We start from the raw sequence: 21,648 nt of genomic DNA on the forward strand, positions 1-21,648 counted from the left end.
CCTTTCTATCCATAGTACCTTCTCTCCAATTCTGGTCTACTGTGTTAATGTTCCATTTTTAATATTACTACCATACAGCCATATATTTGTATTACCTAATGCATTTTCAGTCCAGTCACTTGAAAAATGACTTGCTGTGCAATTACTTGAGAAATCAATGCAATGTACAAGGACATTTTTATTATGGCTTTTACTTGATGAAAGTTAGAGCATATTACAAGCCAGACTGTCTTGTAGCTAGACACTTACTATTTCTTTCAGGCAAGCCTGTGTCAGACAAGGCAAATTAATGTCTCCTACATTACAGGGTTATGTTTTGTCAGGGATAGAGGTGGATTGCTTCAGCATCCTTTTTTGCTGGACCAAATTACTTGATAGTGATAATGGTGAATTGACTTGGTGTGTAAACATCTTGTGCAAATATAGTAGGATACACAACAATTTTACTTAACAAATACACAGTGCAGGATACATAGGAGACATCCGAGTGGTGGTGGTGGAATATAATTTTGAAAAGTATTTGTCCCTGTTGTGGGATATTTTCCTCTCAAGAAGTTGAGACAACATAGAAAAAAGAAAGAAAAAGTCCATGGGATTCCTATGATTTGCTTCAGTGAATCCTGATTTAGTTGATATGAAAACTGCACCTGCTTTGCGAGCAAGTCTTGTGTTACTGAGCTGTAAAGAACAAACTGTTTCTGTCCTCTTTACAGAGCTTCGCTTCGGCAGAGGTCCAGATCTCAGCTCTCTAATGTGGTCCCTGACCCTCCATTATCCATTTCAAGAGATCATGCAGAGTCTATGTATCTTATGTCTTCTCATGGAGAAGATGATGAACAAGCAAAAAAGGTCAGGTCTAATAGTTTGTTATTGAATTTTCAACTGAACAGGCTATATACTTGGTAATGATAACCTGTATATATATGCCTCTGTTATAGGAGTTGTTGGCAGATATGTACGTCTTCTTGGATTGATCCTTCTCTGTACTTAAGCAAACCACAGTTTCAGTTCTTATCCTCTGTGTAAACCCTAGACTACATTTTGATGGCTGTTATGCTTATTGGTCCCTATAACATTTCTAGCAGAACTTGACCTGTTGGTAAATTGATATATGTTGTAGATTAAGTTGAAAAAGCATATTCATAAAAGCTGAAGTAACTGACAAAAAGCAAATGCTCAGTCTGTGAGATGTAACAGCCACTCAGTGATACAAACAACACTGCCTCTTGTTCAATAAAGAGTAAATTCACTTTTGCCTCAAAATCTTTTGGAGACTTGTGTAAAGAGAGACTCTCATTGCAACCTAACCCAGAGTCCTTTTACTGAGAGTGTCCTTGTGCAATCAACTGGCATAGAAGATAAAGACAGCATGCCTTAAAATTATGCAGAATATGTGGGAATATATACAGTGGGTTTCCAAAGTGCTTATGAAGCTCCCTGCACCAATTTGCATGGCTACGTTGTTCAGTGCAGAGACGAGTAGTTAGAAGTTACTGTTCTTGCTAATTCTAAGCCTATTCTGTGGATAAATAGAGGACCTTAGTGCTGTCACTCTGGCACTAGCTCAGAAGGGAGAGAAAATACAAGATGCTTCCACCCATTCCTCCTTGCACATTTCCAGCAGATAGGTCTTCACAGTGTCTGTTTTGTCTGGGCATTCCCAGCCATATGAACTGAGGGAGATGAGCAGGGCTCAGCACACTAAGTGTTACAAAAATTCTGCACAAATCAAACTGCAGGGTAGGTTATAATTTGATGATGAATATTCTGCTCTTGCTGGGAATAATTATGGGAATTCAGCATATAGTCTGAGGGTGTTTCACAGAAGGGAGGTGTAATTTGCATGTATAAAGCCTGAATGCAGCTATGCCTCTGAAATCTCTCTTGTTTTAATTATATAGCATACCTGTTAATTTGATGCAGAGTCTGATCAGTGTGTTCACCCACAATACTTTAAAATAATATTTAAGAAGATTCCATGAGTGATGCAAAAAGCCGCTTGTGAGGAAGAAGTTTAAGTTTTGGCACTGCCTCATCTGGAGGCAGCAAAAAGGGAACAGCCTGTTTCAGTGGCAGAAAATCTTAAACTGGTTGTAATTAACCTCTTAAATTGGAATCAGTAGAGCTGCACAAGGCATGAATCTCTCCCTTTTTCTCCAGGGACAGTAAAGGTAATCATTTATGTAACCCTGTCGTGACACCCTAACCCTACAAAAGAGCTCCAGACAGCAGCCAAGATGCATCATTGCCCCTTCCTGTACAAAGCTAGAGCAGCTGTTTGGGCACTAGATGACCATTTAACAGACTATTTTATCTTACTGTCAAAAGGATAACATCACTGGGGGAGTGCATTTGCTTCATAAATCCAACCTGTTTTTTTAGGAGTCTGTTGTTGTGGAGGAAGATGTCAAGCCTGTACCATTTACCAGAATTTTGAAATACAATGCCTCTGAATGGCCATACATGGTGCTTGGATCTCTGGCAGCAGCTGTGAATGGAGCAGTCAGTCCACTCTATGCTTTGTTATTCAGTCAGATTCTTGGGGTACGTTATGCTAACCTTTTAAAGTGTGTTTTAGCTCTGAAGCAGAGGGGAGTGAAGGTATGATGCAGAACTTGACATGTTTTGGGCAAATCTTTAGATCTTGTCAAGTAAATGGGGTTAGCCTTCTTGCCTATGAACAATTATTCAGTAGAGATATTTATATCACTGTCATCACACTATCATTTGAGCTCTTTGAAGGGGGAGGCTCATTAGCATTTGTCATGTGTTCTTCATCATCTCTCTTGTTCACTCTCCAGGAACTGTTGGGAGTGAGTTTTTATTCCTTGCATACAGTTTATTTTAGATGAGACAAGGTGTACCTCACGTGCAGGTGCAGTGGAAAGACATGCAGAGGTTCTTCCCTGCAGAATTTTATTCTACAGACTTAGCCAAGCCTTTGACAAAGCTTTGGATCAGATCCAAAAAATACTTCACTTTTTTTGTTCATATATTTCAGGCAGCTCTTTGCTGCCTGCTCCCTGCAGAATGCCCAGGGAGAGGTAGAAAATTGTAACAGGGTTCATAGCTGCCAGCAACAAGTAGACTTGCATCAACAAGTTTGGAAGACAAGCAGGACGTAGGAATATGCTTTAAACCTTGGCATTCACTAAAGGATGCGTTACCATCAAAATCCACAGCCTTGCTTGAAAAGAGTTCAACCATGACTGTTTTTTCCTTCAAAAACTTGCTGTAATAGAAGGAGGATGCTTCCCCTTTTATAAAACAGCTTTTTTTGGGAAACATTTGCCAAGCTAGTGGGAAACTGGAGGGGCTGCCTGAAGAAATTCAGTGCTGCTCTAACTAATGGCAAGGAAAGTGTCCTAAATTTTTCAAGAATTAGGAGGATGGAGAAAACCCCTCTGTTGATGCTGTTTCTTATTGGGTAAAGTAATGACACATTCACTGGGAAGAAAACGGGAATGCCACTATTGTTTTGTGGTTTGTGTACCCACCTGAGATAGGATAAAACTTGTGTTGTGATTCCCACTTACTTGTTTAGGTCATGGTAGGTACATTTGTGGGCAAAGAATATATGACCTAAAGGGCAGACAATCTTCTAGCAACTGGAGGTCCAAAACCTATCAGGGACGAAAGAGTGAATGAATGAATGCCCCAGCATCTGAGCTACTGATTAGAAAAGGATTGAGAAAATGCTCCTAATAGCAGTGCCAGCAATCTATCAAAAGAAAGATTGACCTTTTGCTGTTAGTTTTTTTTGGCAGGTTGTTTTGGCTTAGACATTTCTCTCTGGGAAGTTACTCAGGACTTTGAATCACATTTACTTGCAGCTTGATGTTTGCTAGCTGAGATCCAGGGTGGGGCAGAGCAAAAGACATTCCAGTCCCTCTTGAACCACTTAGTGGCTCCTGATCCATGTGCTTGGCTTTTTAGCAGTAGGTGTGCCACCTCCAAACACTTTTTGAGTGTCTAGACCTCATGCCAAGGACTGTGGCTTTCACTAGACAGCAGGTGAGACACTGCTATGTGCACTCCTTTTGAGAGAGGTTTTCTAGACATCAGGTCCTGCAAGATCCTAAATGCCTTCGTTGCCAAGGATGAATTTCTTCTCTTGAAGGCCTCAGTCCATCAAGTGAGAGAGGCTGCAGGAAAAATAAACAAGCCAAAATGAACATGAGCAAAGTCCAACATCTGTGTTTCATTATTCATAAATTTAAAACATTTCTGACTGGTGCCAAGGCAGACAGATGGAATATGCATCTGCTTTCTAAGCTGTCTGAATATCAGCAACGATGTTGTGACAGACACGTGGGCTTGTACTCTGGGACCAATATGCTGGGGAAGTGAGGGGAAAAATCCCCACAGCTATGAACTGAAAGGATAAATTTAGCAAAGTCTGCCTTGAAGGTTCTCAGAAATTAATCCCCCAAAGTGAATGAAGAATGGGATAATAGTAGATATGTCTTCTGATAAGTTCAGATCAGAAGTGTACCTTTGGAACAAATTTCTCAGTAGTTGCTTCTTACTATGCTTTGGTTCCCACTATGGACCTGTCTCAGAGTATGGGAAATGGATCCTTTCCATTGAAACTCAACTGGAAGGTGTGCTCCGACTGCTATTGGACATGTAGCCCATGGCCCCAATAAAAGATAGTCCACGCTAAAACTGCTGAAACTTATAGAATCTGAACATGGACTCCTCAGCAACCACTCTTTCCTTTTATAGACCTGATGCTATTGTCCATGCTACATGTTACTGTAATCAGTGTTATTTTTTTAAATCAAGAACATAGGTCAAAAACATAGCTGAGCGTGTTAGTTCAATTTTACAGGACAGATTTGCAAGGGGAAAAAAAATGCTCTGTTTGCAATACAGAGATCTCTTCCCAATGAATGTTATCCACATTTCCTTCTGTAGGACTATAAATGCTATGGCTCTCAGTTTAGGGAGAGTGTAAGCATGTACTTCAGCCCACTGCTTTTCTTGAGCTGGGATGCTTCCTTAAATTTAAAGCTTGCAATAGGAGTCCCAGACTGACCAATAACTGGCTTCACCAGAAACCCTCAAGGTGTCTTGCAGACATTGCAGTTCTCTCAGCCTTTATCTAGGAGCAGTGGAAAGCCTGGCCACAGGAACTGGGAAGGCCTTTCACAACATGTTTCTTGCATAAGAGAAAGCAGGGGAACTACTTTGAATGTGGGTGATATGGATAGACTATTAAAGCAAAGGCTCACAGCACTCTGCCTTTTCATGAGCACCTTTCATAAGCAGGGGTATGGATCCAGCCTCCCTGAAATCAGGAACTGTGTTGCCTTTGACTGTCTTGAAATGAAGGCTCCTACATAATCTTGCCTACTATCTAGCCATATAGAAGCAATGAACAAAAGTTTATTTATAACAAGCATAAATACTTACTGGGACTCACTGTAGGGTTCTAGGGCAAGTGTTTATCTCTCATTTCAATGCTCAGTCTTGTATTTGGTATTTATTTATTCAACTAGAGAGAAAAATTTCAAAGTGTGAAAAGAAAAAAAATGTTAAGTTCAATCCATGTATGGGGCCATCCCAGTGTTTCTGGATGACTGTGCAGAGAGAGCACGCAAATCACTTGTGAAAAAGCCGTCAGCATCCCTGGAGAGTAATGTTTTTCATCCCAGTTCACAACTATATATTTATTATGATCCATCACATACTGTGTTTATCATACTGTTTATTATTTACTCATTAGAATTCTTATTCATTTCAACAGAGATTTTGCTGATGTTTTTTCATATGAAAAAGTACCACAGCACTGTAATTAACATGAGATACATGTTAACAAATGTTCACAATGATAAGTAGTTAGTTATTCCCCTGGTTATGTTTTAGGTTAGCTATGCATGTGGCATGACTGCTACTGTGAAGTGCATTTTCCCATTCATGCCTAGAAATTGCATACCATGATGATACAGAAAATACCACCACAGCAATTCTAAATACATAATCCTCGTAGGACACAGTTCATGCGTGCACTGAGTTCACCTTGTATCTCATTCAGACCAAGTGTTTAACTAGAATACTTCCTACAGGGGAAAAAACAAACAAACAAACAAACAAAAAAAACACCCCCCAAAACCAAACCCAAACCCCCCAAACAGCGGTATCTTTTCTAGATATGTAGGTTACAGAGATAGATGAAATCTGCTCACAGCCTGTTCAATTCAGGATCAAACATGGATTACTAAATGTACAGTGGGTTTCATTATGGGGATAGGAACAGCAGCAAACCATTATATGTTTTGTTCTTATTATGGCAGATTAAAAAATGCTTGGTGATTATTTTTTTTTTTAAACAAAGATTAATCTGAGAAAGTAATATGCCTTGCTACTGATAAGACAGCAAGGCATTGGAACAGCTTTTAGCTTGAAACACTAAGTGCCGTCTTGATATTATAATTTTGGATTTTGCAGGATTTATTTTGTTGCCAAGGTACTGATGTACAAAGTTAAAATACTTGAAGTGGAATTCCCACTAGAGAGCAGCTATTTCTTTTTCTCAAATTCATGCTCTAATTCCTCTCTGTTACTTTGATGCATAGCTCACTTTGAACTGTAAATAACTTGAGTTGACCTTTTAAAACTAGTACTTAAGTTTATTTTTGTAGAATTTTATATTTTGCAGCTGTAATGAAAATTCCTTCTTCTCTTTCTACCGTTAAATACTTACCTAGAAGACTTTAAGCCGGTTTTGATTTAAGGAAATGTCGAATGCACAGGTTATTTTTAATTACACCTTACAGATAACAGATTGAGAGATTAGTCAATTTATAGTAATTTTTACCTGTGAAATCCAATTAGAATTAACTTAAGATTAGTGGAGAAGTACAAACATGAGCTGTGGCTTATATCTGCCAGTAGCAGAAGTAGTTTAACAACTTCAGGTAGGTTAACTGACCTACATATCAACGGCTCTGACAGAAAGGAATTGCTAAAGGATGGCTACTTAGATTTGGACCACTACTTCAGCAGCAGCCAGTAATGCTGGCAGGTGTTGAAAAAGGCCAGGTATTAAGAACAAGCGATAAAAGGAAAATACCATGGTGACTGGAGTGGAATGGGGTGGAGGGGCTCTACTTTCAAGGACTAGTGCTTTTTCTCAGGTACCCAGCAGTAAGCAAATAGCTTGTATCCACACTCCTTCAGTAAAAGACAATAGGTTCTTCTTGAAGCCTACTTCTAGCATTTGTTAGTGTTGTGCAAGGAGAGTCATGCTAGGGTATAATTATTACACAGACTAAAGTTGCAATTGGCATAGATTAGAGAGGAGGTAAGGGAGCTGCTGCACTGTTGCTTTGTCGCTATGCTATTTATTTCATTACTATCCTCTGGGTATCTTGTTTAGAGTGGGGGGATGTTTGATTAATTATAACTAGGGATGGGCAACGAGTAATAGCAGTACATGCAGGCACCAAGTATAATAAACTTGTTGTTTAATAGGAGTAAAAAGCATTATGCTGTACCCAGGGTCACCTTAGGAAAAATAAGGAATCAGGCCTTTGCAAGGGGTGAGGGAGAGCTCTGTGTTCTGGCTTTGGTTCTAGGCTGGGCCTCTGCACTTGGCAATAGGGATTCATGAACAAACTTCACACACAGCAAAACTGACACTTCTAATATGACGCCACCCATTTTTTTTTCAAAGACCTTCTCCATTCTTGATGAAGAAGAACGAAGAATCCAGATCAATGGTGTCTGCCTACTCTTTGTCTTTATTGGAATTCTTTCATTTTTCACACAGTTTCTACAGGTAATAGCAGTCCGGTATGGGTAAATTTTGTTTCTGATCCCTTACTCTGTGGGTATCTCTTTCTGTACAATATTTGTATTTATTTTTACACACCCCAGGGATACACCTTTGCCAAGTCTGGTGAGCTGCTTACAAGACGGTTAAGGAAAATTGGTTTCCAGGCTATGCTAGGGCAAGACATTGGTTGGTTTGATGACCAGAAGAACAGCCCTGGTGCTTTGACTACAAGACTTGCAACAGATGCCTCACAGGTCCAAGGGGTAAGACCTGGTAGCTTAAGAATCATTTTACTATAAGCACTGATTGAAGGCCTATTTTGGCACATCGTCACAGAAATTAGCTAGCATGCCGTCACGACCCAGACTGGACAAACTAGGGAGTCGTGTTTAATTTGAAATTCCTTCCGGCTAAATTAAGGTGAAATGACACCAAATGATCAGTTAAAGATTTTATTCATGACAGAAGCAAACTGAACTGGGGAGGCATGGTACTAGGTAGCAGGGTTTCTCACAACAGGAATTGGCATAAGACTACTTCTGTAAACCGTGTAACCCAGGGTAACCATATACATCAATTCAGGAGATGTATATACATCAACAAGGAGATCCCTCCCGTTGAGTCACGAGGTTCAGAGCAGACCCCCTTGCTTTCTAGACTCCTCAGAGAAGGGCCCAGGGGTGGCTGGATACACTCTTAGTCTCAGACTTGGTCAACTGTTTATGTCTTGAAACGGATGAGGTGTAGGGATTGTGGAAAAGGAAAGAGAGAAGAAGACAGAGAAAGAAAAAGGAAGAGAAAGATTTCACTGGTCCTGGGTCCAGCATTGGTTCAGTCAGCTGAGGGGTCCAGTGCTGGTGGGCTTGTGCGCCTGGGGCTTCAGTTTGTGTCCTTTTATCATCCTTGCCCCTCTTTTGGGCAGGCACCTATGAGCAGTTTGCGAGCCTTTGGACTTGGGAGTCGTTTGTGGAGTAAATTCTCCTTCCCTGCAGACACTACCATTGTTTGATCTTTGTATCAGAACAGCTTATCAGAACAGGGAGCTGCGCATCCCCCAGCACACCCTCCCCCTCCTGTTGCTGATGTCTGAGCTGATGGGCTTTTCACATTGGTTCCTTGCTGTGCAGGGTTTGTCTTTAAGCAGAACTTGCCCCACCATAATGTTTGAGACATTAACTCTTTCTGTCTCTCACACATGCAACCAGCGAGGTCAATGTAGATCAATCCTTGGTCAGTCAATTAAGCTATTTCTATGTATCAGAGATTGTCAACGTGGAACTATTATCACTGTATTTATCTAAAAGCACAAGTAGCGTCCCAATTTACTGCCCATTATTCCTGCCTGTATTACCAGAAGAAGAACACAAAAATCAATAAAATACCAACCATCAATGGAATGGTAAGGAGCATCAAGTGCAGAAGTTTTAACTTCTTTTTTTCTGGAGATGAATTAGCTGTTTGCCACAATGCTTAAGTGTTTATTTCAAAACCATGTCAGACTAGTATTTTAGTGACATTTATCACTAATCATGTTTTCCAGTTTTCAGCATGGTATTGTGCTTGTTGTGACAGTTTTGATTTAAACTGACAGTCCACTTGAAAAAACAGTTTATAGTACTGGCTGGTGCTCCAGCTGGGGAATCATGCAGCCAGATTCAGTGTGACATTGTTTGGGAAAGTGAACCACTAACTCCATGTGTTATATTCCTTAGTGGGTGAGGGTTAAATCATGCTGAGCTATAAATGTTACCTATCTGAATTGATGCTTTGGTAGAAGTGAGTCAGATGCCATTTTACTTGGCTCCAATGCAAGCAATTTTCTAGAGATGAAGAAGGAAACATACAGATTTCTTTGTTACAAAAATTGTCCTGTTTCAGCTTGACTGAACATGATAGGTTGTTTTTTAAAAACTACTAGTGGAAGTTTTAAGAATTTAAAAGGTAAATGAGGAAAGATGTTCCCCAAACCCCTGTCAGCAGCAATTTCTACAGAATCAGAGAAACCAGCTGCAAACCTCCTCAGTCCTTACAGGCACTTACAGGGCATGTTTTAATTGAAATAAACAAACTTGTAAAACACTGACGGAACCATTTAATAGCCTCCTAAGGGATATTTTTGTTCTAAGCACATGTAGAGCTGTGGGGCACAGCCATTCAACCCACAGCTCTGGGGGGAAAAAACCAGAGCTACGTGAGCTGCAGTGTCCTCCACCTTTCACTGCCTGACACAGCAGTTAGCCAACCGCTGCTGTTGCAGAGTGAGCTGCAGGTGAGAAGGTGCATGCAAGTGTCTGGGGTCTGAAAATGTCTACATCTGCACCAGGAGTAAGTGGAGTCTTGTTGTGTGTGGGGGATGCTAGAACTGCAGGATCCAGGTGGGAGCAGCCCCTATGGCTGCTCCTTTTGGTAGACGCTGCAGAGCTGGGAGGTGTACCTTCCACCGTGGCCAGGGCCAAGGCACCTTGCCCTATTGCTGCAGGTCAGAGGATGAGCATTTTGTGCTGCAAGTTCACATCCTGCAAATGAATTTGACTGAAAATGATCAAGGATATCAAACGTATATATTTTTTTCTAATACATAGTAACCTACTTCCTATTTAGGGCTGCTGTTCACTGCTATGAAAGAAGATAACTTTTGAGTAAATAAATCAAGTTTATTACAAAGAATAGTGTTCTTGAAGTACATAAGGAGAAGATGAATGCATTCAATAAAGGTGATCTCAAAGGCGTATTTAAAATTTTTCCTTAATAAAGAGAGGCAGAAATGCAGCTTTAATTCATCCTTTCTCAGTGATGTTCCTCACTCATTTTAGCACAGCTGAGACTTCGTTGTTAATAGTTAAATTGCAAAAGGATTCTCTTTATTATTTAAACCTAGATGGATAAATGTAGGGGCTAAACGGAGTATTCAGATGAGTGATTCCTCAGGGAACCAAGGGAAATAATTCAGTACTTAGATTATCTTTCTCACAACCATTAGAAACAATTTTCTGGGTTCTCAGTGGAAGGTTTGGTGGGTGAAAGGAATATTGGACATTTGCAGCCCTTCTCTTGATAAAATTAATTGGAAACAGTATATCCAAACTGGCTAAATTCCAGTGCAGTCAGCAGCAGTTGGTGCTTTATGATATTTTAATATAATTTCAAGTTTTCTAAAGTTCTATAGGAAAGTTTATTTAAAGATTATTAAAGTTACTATTGGAGTACAAGTCAAGCATCTCTATTTCTTTTCTTTGAAGGCAACTGGATCACAGATAGGAATGATTGTGAATTCCTTTACCAACATTGGGGTGGCCATGATCATTGCTTTCTACTTCAGCTGGAAACTGAGTTTAGTTATACTGTGTTTCCTGCCATTTTTGGCCTTATCTGGAGCTGTGCAGGCTAAGATGCTGACAGGATTTGCCTCTCAGGACAAGAAAGCGCTGGAAGCTACTGGACAGGTAATGTTATTTAAAAACTAATTATATTTGCAGTCATGGGTAGTTGAAAAATCAGGCACTTGGGACCATCAGTAATTCAAATGTAATGAAACTGGCAATGTTTTGCAAATAAGTTGTAGTATTTCAGCTTGTCAAACCATTGAAACTCCCTAACTGCAAAAGCACTTGCTGCGTGGAATGTGACTGACTTTTCAAAAGTTATTGGACCTAATTGTCAGACACAAATCTCTCAGCAGCCTGTTTCACCTTTGTCAGGTTTTATTTAAATGCCTGTTTGTCGATGCCCTGTGACTATGCTGTGAACTGGCTCACCTCGAAGGCTGAGTATAGGTTTATGTAGTTTGCACTGGCTCAGCAGACTTCCAGTCCATGTACCAAACAAAGAAAAGGTAGGGATGCAAGAGAAAGGAATGCCGTTTTCTCATGAGTTCACTCCTATGCAGGTCTGCAGTGTTGAAACTCTCAAACTCCTGTGACCTTAGTTGTGGGTCACTAAGTTCTGGCACATGACCCAGAACCTGATACTTTCTAAATATACCTAGTTCAACTGTGCAGACACTGAACTGCATCAGAAATGCAGGGAATTTAGAAGACAGGTAACATGAGGAAGACTACCTCAGGTTACCCCGCTCAGAGTAATGCCTGAGCCTTCTCCCCTGCTTTAGGCTGCCATATTTCTAGCATCAGAAAAAGTAAGCTTTGCAGATCCTCTCAAAGCCTCAGAATTTCCTTCTGCTGAGCTACTTTAGCCCATCCTAAAATGACTCTTGCAGTGTTCCCACTCCTCCCCCATCCTACATTACAGTCCTGCCTACCAAATGTCTTACCCAACCCACCTTCTACCCTGCCCCATCTGAACCTTCCCTCTACCCATCTGAGCTCTCAACCATCTTCAGCCTCCTCTTGACCTTAATCTGTGCAGCAAACACATGGACTGGAGCCCTTTGCCCTGTTCAGCTCTGCATCTACTGGCTGTTTCTTTCCCATTGCCTGCGGCAGTTGGCTCAGCCTGCCACCCCCCTTTTGATTTCTAAAGAAGAAAATCTTCAGCTCCCAATTCCCATTTCTGGGTGTGATTTAAAAAAGCATGTCATGGCTGGGGGCATAGAACTTAAAAGCATGCACATGTCTGGAATTTTATTTTTTTGAATGCACAAAAGGTATTACGTGAATTACTATCACTTGACTTTGGTATCACTAATCAAATGAATACATTTATGGGCCACTGTTGAGTGCTGTTAGGAATAATCTTCAATTCCAGAAAGCCAAGGAAGAATTAAGACCTAACCAATTGCCCACATTCAGAATGGTTTAATTATTTACAAAAAGTGGTAAATCAAAATACTGTCTTGACAAGGAGAGAAACTTCACTAATGAGTCAAGGCATCAGCTTTTATTCAACAGAAGGACCCAGAGGCTGGGATGAAAAGGGCACTCAATGCTTCAGCAGTTTTGGCGATGACTGATTATATCTGGTGTTATTTTCTAATTCATTTGCCAGCACTGCATCCAAATGCTAAACACTCTGAGTTCTTCCACAGTGATTGCTCATCAGCCATGCTAAACATGGAAAAGCACAGTCTGAACAATTCAATTCACAGTAGCTACTTATCTGCTCCTTCACATTGTATGATAATGCATGAGATTTGACTCTTAATTTAGGCCAGAAAAAAACCCTGAAATCGAATGGAATATTTTTAATTATTTATATTCAGATTTCTTCCTACATGCTGAAAACACTCATAAGCCATATAGCAGACTATTGCTTCCCAAAGGAAAGTGTCACACTATGAAGCTAATATCAGTCCAGGCAAACTACAGCATTTTAAACCAATTTCTTAATAAAATTACTTAAGTAGGCTGAAATTAGGATCAAACAAACTGTCAATCTACTTCTACAGATGAAACTGTAGTGCTATTTTTTTGGGACAGAAACCCAAATTCTGACTGGCAACAAAGCACAATATAAAGCCTACAATTAATTAAAGCTCCAGAGAAATTTCCATGGGGATTATCTCATAATTTCCTGTGCTGCATTTTTCTATGTACATAGGCAAGCATTTGCTTACTCTTTGCCCATGTACAAGGTAAAAATCCTGGAAATTGTGTCACTGACATTAGAGGAATCAAGGTGTATCAAATCAATCTCCATATATATGTTCTATCTCATTAGGATTTTTGGACATAAGCCAGAGAAAGAGGGAGGATGAGCAGGTGAGGAAACAGTAAATTCAGGTGGTTTTAATTTATGAAACAGAAGTTGGAGATAGCATCCCTTCTAACTCTTTCCCTGATATTGCTATAAGTAAAACAAATAAAATAATTGAAATAAACATCTTTAATAAATGCATGCAATCAAGAATAACAGTGTTCCTAAAACCATTTTTGCTTTTGTGGATGTCTCATTTATTCACACTACGTGAAATAACTCACAAGTGAGAGCATGTGCCCGATTTCCTAAGTGTGTTTACAGTAGCTTAGCTCTGGTGGAGCAGACAGAGCATTACTCTTGAGGATGTTAGTAGATAATTGCTTGTACGAAAGTTTCTCTTTAGGTTGGCTGATGTTTGGGCCAGTCTGTATCATATCTGAATCAATTTATATATGGCATTAGTGCCCTGTGTTCATGAAAGAATCATGCATTTGTGAAAGAGCACACTCTGCTTTTCCAAGTAAAAATTAGCTTTTACCCATTTTTTTTTTTCCCTCCTCCAGATTGCCAGTGAAGCCCTCTCTAACATCAGGACTGTTGCTGGGATAGGGAAAGAGAAAATGTTTATCAGCAACTTTGAGAAGCACCTAGATATGCCCTATAGAGCTGCAATCAAAAAAGCACATGTTTACGGACTCTGCTTTGGCTTTGCCCAGAGCATAGTGTTCATTGCCAACGCTGTCTCTTACAGATATGGAGGATTTCTGGTTGACAGTGAAGGACTTCATTACAGCTTTGTGTTCAGGTGAGAGCCTGCCTGGAGCCAGAAACAGGCTCCTCTCCAGGAGTGCTGGTCTCAGTGTAGCGTTCAGTTTCCCGATGGCTTCCCCAGAATGACCGTGTTCCCCTTCCCCGCAGGGTGATCTCTGCTATTGTGACCAGTGGAACTGCTTTGGGAAGAGCTTCTTCCTATACCCCAAACTATGCTAAAGCCAAAACATCTGCTGCACGCTTTTTTCAACTGGTCGATCGGCTTCCTAAAATCAGTGTTTACAGTGAAAAAGGGGAAAAATGGGTAAGAGCAGAGATAAGTAATTTGTGATGTCATTCAGCTCAATATAAGCACTGAATTTGCACTAATGGTTTGTAAGTCAATGAGGATCACTGCTTTACAAAAAGATTATGCTGATTGTATAATTGTTACTTGTCTTTGCTCTTTTGGAAGCAGCGAGCTCTGTACTAGACAGCAAGAGTAATCTAAAGTGCAGCTATTAGTAATTTGTCAGTGTAAAACTGTAAATTGGAATAGGACCAATTTGGATGACTCACAGAATAGCATGTTTTTTCTTTCTGCTCTACAGTTCACACATAAACCTGACTATCGCTAGCTTATAATGGAGGCTTTTTTTCCATTCACATCAAAATGTTGGGGGTATTCACAAGGGGGCAAATCATCTTTGAGTCAGACAAGATGAAAATGCTCAATTTTTGGTTAATTGAAAAGTCAGACCCAGAAAATTCAAACAGTTTACTTTTCATTTAGCTTATTGTTGTTCAGAATTAAATGAAAACTTGAAATAATTGTTATGAATTAAATACATTAGTTTTTTTACTTCAAACCATGAAAATGAAGTATCTTGACTCCCTTCAGAGTTTTGTAATAGAGTTTTTTAAGAGTTCTGGAAAAACTGACCTGAATTCATGTATTGCTTTAACGCTGCAAAGGTAAATTGACTTTTTTTTTTTTTTTTTTACCAAATCCAGCTTTTTGCACAAATGTATTATTTGGACTACCACCAAATTTACACTTACTTACACAGTGTCTGGATTAAAATAAAAAACTTACCCATTTGCAAGGCAATCCTATTTCCAGTTGATGCCTCTGACCAGTGCAGTATGGGGAAGTGTAAGAAGAGCAATAGTGTTGTGACTAATGGCTTCACGTCTAGGACAGCTACCCCAGTATGGTTCTTATCCTGCTTTCCAGGCTAATTTCACAAGCACAAATGTCGCGTTTTAAATAAGAGATGCAAGAATGGAATCTGAGGAAGAGTTACTTCGTACTTTAGAACTCAATTTTGAGCTTGAGCTTGTTGTAGCATCTTTCTCTTTTTTTTCTTTTTAACCAGGATGATTTCAAGGGAAGCATTGAATTTCTTAACTGTAAATTCACATACCCTTCTCGGCCTGATATTCAGGTCCTGAAAGGACTCTCTGTAGATGTTAAGCCTGGACAGACTTTGGCATTTGTTGGAAGTAGCGGCTGTGGTAAAAGCACCAGTGTACAGCTTCTGGAGCGTTTCTATGACCCTGAGAAAGGAAGTGTGGTAAGCAAAGGAAACATGGTTTGTGTGCTGTTTTCAGCAATGCTAGAAGGACTCTTCTGAGTGTGTCCTGCTTGTGCAGCCTAGCAGTAGTGGCACATACATATGTAGCTTGGGGCTTCAGCTCCTTCTCAAACAAATATGGACTGTTTGGACAATTCCGGAGTATCATCTCAGAGGTATTCAGGCAAGATCAGAATACTACAAGCCTCCGGTGTACCCTTTATGCATTATGTAGGCTGTACGCATTCACCTTGGTAGCTCCTGTATGAAACATAATGTGTGGCATACGTTGTGGAAGTGTAAGCAAAAATCAAGTCTGCATGGAGCAACAGAGAGTCTGGAACATCCCTAAATATATAGCTTCAACATGCAGCTTCTTTGCAGATTGAATTTGTCCAGATTTAACTTCCAGTTATTCAATTACTGATAGCTTAAAAAGCTTTTATATCTTTTTCTCATGTGAATACTTAACCATGTAGTTTGATTTCTCTTTCTTTGGAAAAAATAAGTGTGGTGATCACTATGCTAGGAAGGCAACAAAGCATGTACCTAACCTTAAGCAATTAATTAGTTCACTTGGACGTAAGATTAAGCAAATGATCTAGTGTTGGCATATCACAGGCATACCCAAAAAATACACTTCATGCACAAAGGAGTCAAATATAACTAGATTCTCCACATCACTTTAAATCAGTAGTGTTTGCATTTTAGTAATAAGGCCAAATCATTTAGTTTTGCTATAAACTATTTGGGTTTTGCAGGTTGTTGTTTTGGAATGTTTCAAGTTTTCTCCTATTTCCTGGCAGTTAATAGATGGACACGACACCAAGAAAATAAATGTACAGTTTCTTAGATCAAAAATTGGAATAGTGTCCCAGGAGCCTGTGTTATTTGACTGCAGCATTGCTGATAATATCAAATATGGCAATAACACCAAAGAGGCGGCGATGGAAGAAGTCATAGAAGCGGCCCAGAAGGCTCAGCTGCATGATTTTGTTATGTCACTGCCTGATGTAAGTACCCACGAGGCCTTGGCTGTGGAACTACAGATAGGCTGCTCGGTGTTCATTGCAGCTGGGAGTTGCTCCAAACCCAGTTAAATTTGCTACATGCATATACCTTTTATTTAATTTTACAGCCATAACAGTAGGAGCAAGGAGGGTATCATGACCATTCGTTATGTTCCTGAGAGTGTGGGCGTAAGTCGCGACTGGGTTTTTATGCAGTAGGCAAATATTTGTAAAAATGAAACCAGCAGTTACAACTCTGAGCTAGGAGAAAAAGGAAGATTTTTCAAAGCCATGGACAAGAAAGAAGCAGCACAGTTCAGCAGTCAAAATGTTACACTGAGTCAGGAAATATAAATCCTGTTCCCAGCTGTGGGAGATTTGCCTTGTGACTAGGGCATGATATTTAGACAAAAACATTTGAAGCTGGCTGCTTATGTGCACTTAATAAGTATCTAAATGCACTGAAACCGTGTAAATACAAATCAGAAGAACATAAAAGGTATGGATGCAGTTTAGGCACCCAAACAAAACACTTGTCCAGAAAGCCCTTAAATCACTTTTAGCCTCTTCTCCCAAACCTAGGATGGGGGTCTGTTTGCTTCAGACAAACCAGCCAACATTTTGCTATCAAATTTTTCTTCCAGGTCCATCGCCATACTGCCTAGGCCCCTGGGCCATGCGCACTGCAAAGCATGACTCGGAAATGTCTCCCCAAAACTGTGTATCAATTATACAGTATTTTTGCATTTGTACAGTATTCTGCATTTTTAAGGAGGAGGAGGCAGCAATGGACAGTGCTCTTGCCTCTCTCCTCATGCTCTTCTTTCAGGTTGTGTACTGTATTTGCTTACATTTGAATAAAATCTTCCTTTTGTTTATTTTTCAGAAATACGAAACCAATGTTGGGGCTCAAGGATCCCAGCTGTCTCGTGGGCAAAAACAACGCATTGCTATAGCGAGGGCCATCATACGAGATCCTAAAATTTTATTACTGGATGAAGCTACATCTGCCTTAGACACAGAAAGTGAAAAGGTAAATGTGCAGTGAAAAGCAGTAAAGGCAAGTTGTTAATACAGTGGCTTACAATGTACAATGCCTTTTTCTGTTCTAGGGAGACATCCCGACATACTCCACTACACGACCACAACGTTATTATTCCACATTATTAATTCAGCACTTACACCTTTAATGTTCCAGGAAGCACAGCTATAAAAAACAGCAGCCAGCTACAAGGGCTCTTAGACTGCCAATGAGAGGCAGCACTTTTTCAGAAATGTCCATACTAATTCCCTGGGTTTCTAAGGTTGCAGTGGGAATGTTTCATATATATAGCTTCTGCACATTAAAACCCAACCAAACTAAAATGTATTCAAGCATGTCAATGATGAGCCTGAATATTCAATAAAAACAGCAGTGAGGGGCCTAAGAACTTGGGCCATAATTTGCGTAGCTTGGTTACATTCAGAGATTAGAGAAATGGTGGAAATTTAAAAACATATCCACACTGAGCTGACATTCAGCATGTCAGCTGAATAAAGGCCTGCCTCAGTTTCTACTGCAGTCTATGTTTACCTGTCCCTTCTTTGTACTACTAATAAACTCAGTTCATGACCCAGCTGAGCATACCAGAAACATAACCTTTGATTTAGCCTCATAGTCACTTTTACAAGTTACAGTAAATATGGTTTTGCACAATACGTTTAATTAATCTGAAGCAATTGGATTTCTCTAGCTCTGAGCCCCAATTTGGTTTGCATATTTTCACTCTGACACTTTGTCTGTTGCCTTTAGACTGTGCAGGCAGCACTGGATAAGGCCAGAGAAGGGCGCACCTGCATCGTCATTGCCCACCGCTTGTCCACGATCCAGAATGCTGACATCATTGCTGTGATGTCGCAAGGACTCGTCATTGAAAGGGGCACTCATGATGAACTGATGGCCATGGAAGGAGCTTATTACAAGCTTGTTACCACTGGAGCCCCAATTAGCTGAATTACTGTGATTCTAAATTTGAAAGGTTTCTTTTCCATAAGCAAATACTCTGTGGTAGGTATGTGTATATTGGTACCCCATTGTGCTACAAAGTGCTCTGCAATAGTGTGAGTTCTATGGTACCCTAAATGTATGCAGCTTTCCGCATCAAGCGCGTGCAGGGGACTGAGCATAGGCTGATCCATTCAGGAAGTAGCTCAGCCCAGTGCTAAGGGAAAGCAAGCCTGAAAATGGGAGAGATCGTTGCTGGTGAGCTGGGGAGCTGCCACCACCTGCAGTCAGACTGCACAGTCCTGTCAGTCCTCAACTAGCAACCAAGGAAGACTCTGCTCTGGTGTTCTGGAAACTGCCACTTCTCTAGGTAAGCCGTATGAATAAAAAACAATTCCAAGCACGATACTGTATACCCAAAGGGATCAAATCTCTCCTAACGTTCAGCCTGTGGAGGATTACAACAAATACCCTTACTGGGGGTACAGAACCCTCACCCTTCCGCCTCTTCATACCATACATGTCAGCTGTGCTACTAGGGGAGGCTTGGCTTGCTTCCACTGTGTGCAGCCACAGCACTAACACATCAGCGCCCTGGGCCTGGCATCGCTGTGCCCCTTCAACAAAACCATTAAGTACTTACACAGAAGGCAGCCTCTGAAAAGTAACGAAAGCAATAAGGGAGAGGAACAGAAGCTGGAGAGGATCATCTCCCCTACACTTACCACTGATTAAAGCTGTGAAATAGATTTTGAATAGGAATAAATGCTTTTGTTAAATCAATGTAAAATCCTACAGTTAATCATCACAGTTATTTAAATCACTTCTACTGAGATGGTGATGGATAATATGTATATCTTTTTTCAGAAGGCAAGACAATGATGAGTATTTTTACAGCAATCATAAATATATTCAGTAAAGGTGGGGAAAAAATAGCCATAATTAGCCCTTTGTTTGTATTAAGCAGAGTTGATAGAGCAACTATTCATTCAGAAATGACAAAGGTCAGGAAGCATCTTCTTCTGGCAGGTGCTTGTTATCTGTAGCAGTATATTGTAAGGTCTACTGCATGTGTCTGAAATATGTTATTGGTTATTATCTGCAGGACAACAGGACTCTTTAGTGACTGGGATCTTGGAAACAAATCAGATGATAGACAGAAAGTCTAAATTACAGTTTCAAAATTTAAATCTTCATTTTGAATAACAGAGTATTAACTGGAAAAGTCATTCTCCATGTCCTAAAATCTGCAGTTGGGGGTGCAGGAGTTCACCCACTTTATTATAAATCGCACCACAATGGAGTATCTTATAAAACTACACAACAGTACCAACTGCCGAAACTTGAATAGAGCTGTAAGGGTGAAACTTTTATTGGGATACATCCCTTTATTCCAGGCAGGAAAAACCAGTTTCAACTTTGTACAACTCCATTAATAGAATTACTTCAACAGACCCTACTGAAATCACATAGCTGACACTGAAATGCTATTTTCCCAAGCAAGTCTGTATTTTAATCCTTAACTGAAAATGAAAAAGGAAGCTGCATTATTGGCCTTCTCTTTTCATCTTTTTAGCCTTTTTATGTTTCAGAGCAATAATTAGTTTGGATGGCTCAGGACTGAAACTATTGGCAGAGCGACTATCAATAACCTGTTGACATACCTATATGATATTTAATTTATATTAATATTATGACCATGGAAAAATAACGACTCTCTATTAAAAACTACAATGACTATGTGTACTTATTCCATAATTCTTTTGCCTAAGGGACACCACTTTCGTGGCCCAAATTATACCAATAAATTGTATTTTTTACTGGCTCTTGTGCTTTAGCACTTCATCTCTCACCCTTCAGACAAGCACGTGAGTATCTTGCAGCAGATAACAAGTATTTCTGTGTATTTAGATCATGTCTGTAACAAGGGGCTGCTGCGCAGGACAGAGCTGCTGAGAAGGTCAACGCAACTGCACTAGCCCTGCCTGCAAAAGGAGCCTACCACCTCCTTGCAGGAGCAGAGTGACATGGGCCCAGGTGGGTGGTACTACTCTTCATCATAACATTGTCCTATTTTTAGGTTTTAGCTAATAAATATCGGGAAGTACGCCTGTATAACAAACAGAAGGCAGTCATGGTGTACGCGAACAGTTGCATTGGACTTTCATGTTCTTGGGCGCCATCTCCTGCCACTTTATACCTGTGTGCTATTGACAACCAGTTGATTATAAAGCCCTTCAGTACCTGTGTGAAGGGATTAAAGTGCAAGTGGAGCTACACGGTGTGTCTGAGCATGAGCAACAAGCCTTGATGGACTGCTCGGTGCAGAGCTGGACTGGCCTTTCCTCTGCAGCTACCCCACAGGTAAGATCTCCCACCCCTGGAGCTTGGTGACAGGACCCCTGAGCAGACCCAAAGGCATTTGCTTACGTCTTTCAGAGCCAGTCCTGAGTCATTAGTCTTGACAGAAGTAGCTGACAGTATCATTTGGTGTGTCCTGCTCTATGTTTCTCTGCATGGTCCGTGGCAGCTGCATTACCTGGTTTTCCAACCGCCCTATTCCTCTGGATAAATATAACCATGATACTGTTTGGGGATGGCACCTGAGTAACTGCTCTGCAAACACAGCCCCTGCTCCAGCTAGACTACTCTCAGCAGGAACAGCCTGTCAGTGGCCAGAGTCCTTCCATCAGGAAGGCGCAACAGGGAATGGGAAGGACAAAAAGAAAAGCTGCATATTAGCAAAAGTGAATGTTGTGAACTGAATGTAAAGTCAAGTTGTCAGCTAGTTTGTATGAGGAGTGAGGGATGCTTTAATTTCATATAATTCCTGGCTTGTGAGAATCTTTCTGCAGACAGATGGAAGGACTTTTGGAATTACATTATCCCAATTTGGGCATCTCTAAGTCAAGAATAAAAGATTAATGTTCTCCTGGGATCCCATTAGTG

The 21,648-nt window shown here is 40.4% G+C and overlaps 1 protein-coding gene across 1 annotated transcript in view; it reads left to right on the forward strand.

Moving 5' to 3' along the window:
- ABCB11 (ATP binding cassette subfamily B member 11) overlaps positions 1–20,518 on the forward strand; it is a 48,653-nt gene extending 28,135 nt beyond the window's left edge. The window contains exons 18-28 of the mRNA XM_075028522.1: positions 714–849; positions 2,383–2,544; positions 7,682–7,786; positions 7,885–8,046; positions 11,023–11,226; positions 13,942–14,183; positions 14,297–14,453; positions 15,508–15,705; positions 16,512–16,718; positions 17,602–17,748; positions 18,508–20,518. Coding sequence (XP_074884623.1) covers positions 714–849; positions 2,383–2,544; positions 7,682–7,786; positions 7,885–8,046; positions 11,023–11,226; positions 13,942–14,183; positions 14,297–14,453; positions 15,508–15,705; positions 16,512–16,718; positions 17,602–17,748; positions 18,508–18,708 — 1,921 coding nt within the window. The 3' untranslated portion in view covers positions 18,709–20,518. The remainder of the gene's footprint in view (positions 1–713; positions 850–2,382; positions 2,545–7,681; positions 7,787–7,884; positions 8,047–11,022; positions 11,227–13,941; positions 14,184–14,296; positions 14,454–15,507; positions 15,706–16,511; positions 16,719–17,601; positions 17,749–18,507) is intronic.
- Positions 20,519–21,648: the final 1,130 nt, after the last annotated feature.

Source organism: Buteo buteo, chromosome 5 (assembly GCF_964188355.1).
Source record: "Buteo buteo chromosome 5, bButBut1.hap1.1, whole genome shotgun sequence".
Classification (NCBI taxonomy): Eukaryota; Metazoa; Chordata; class Aves; order Accipitriformes; family Accipitridae; genus Buteo; species Buteo buteo.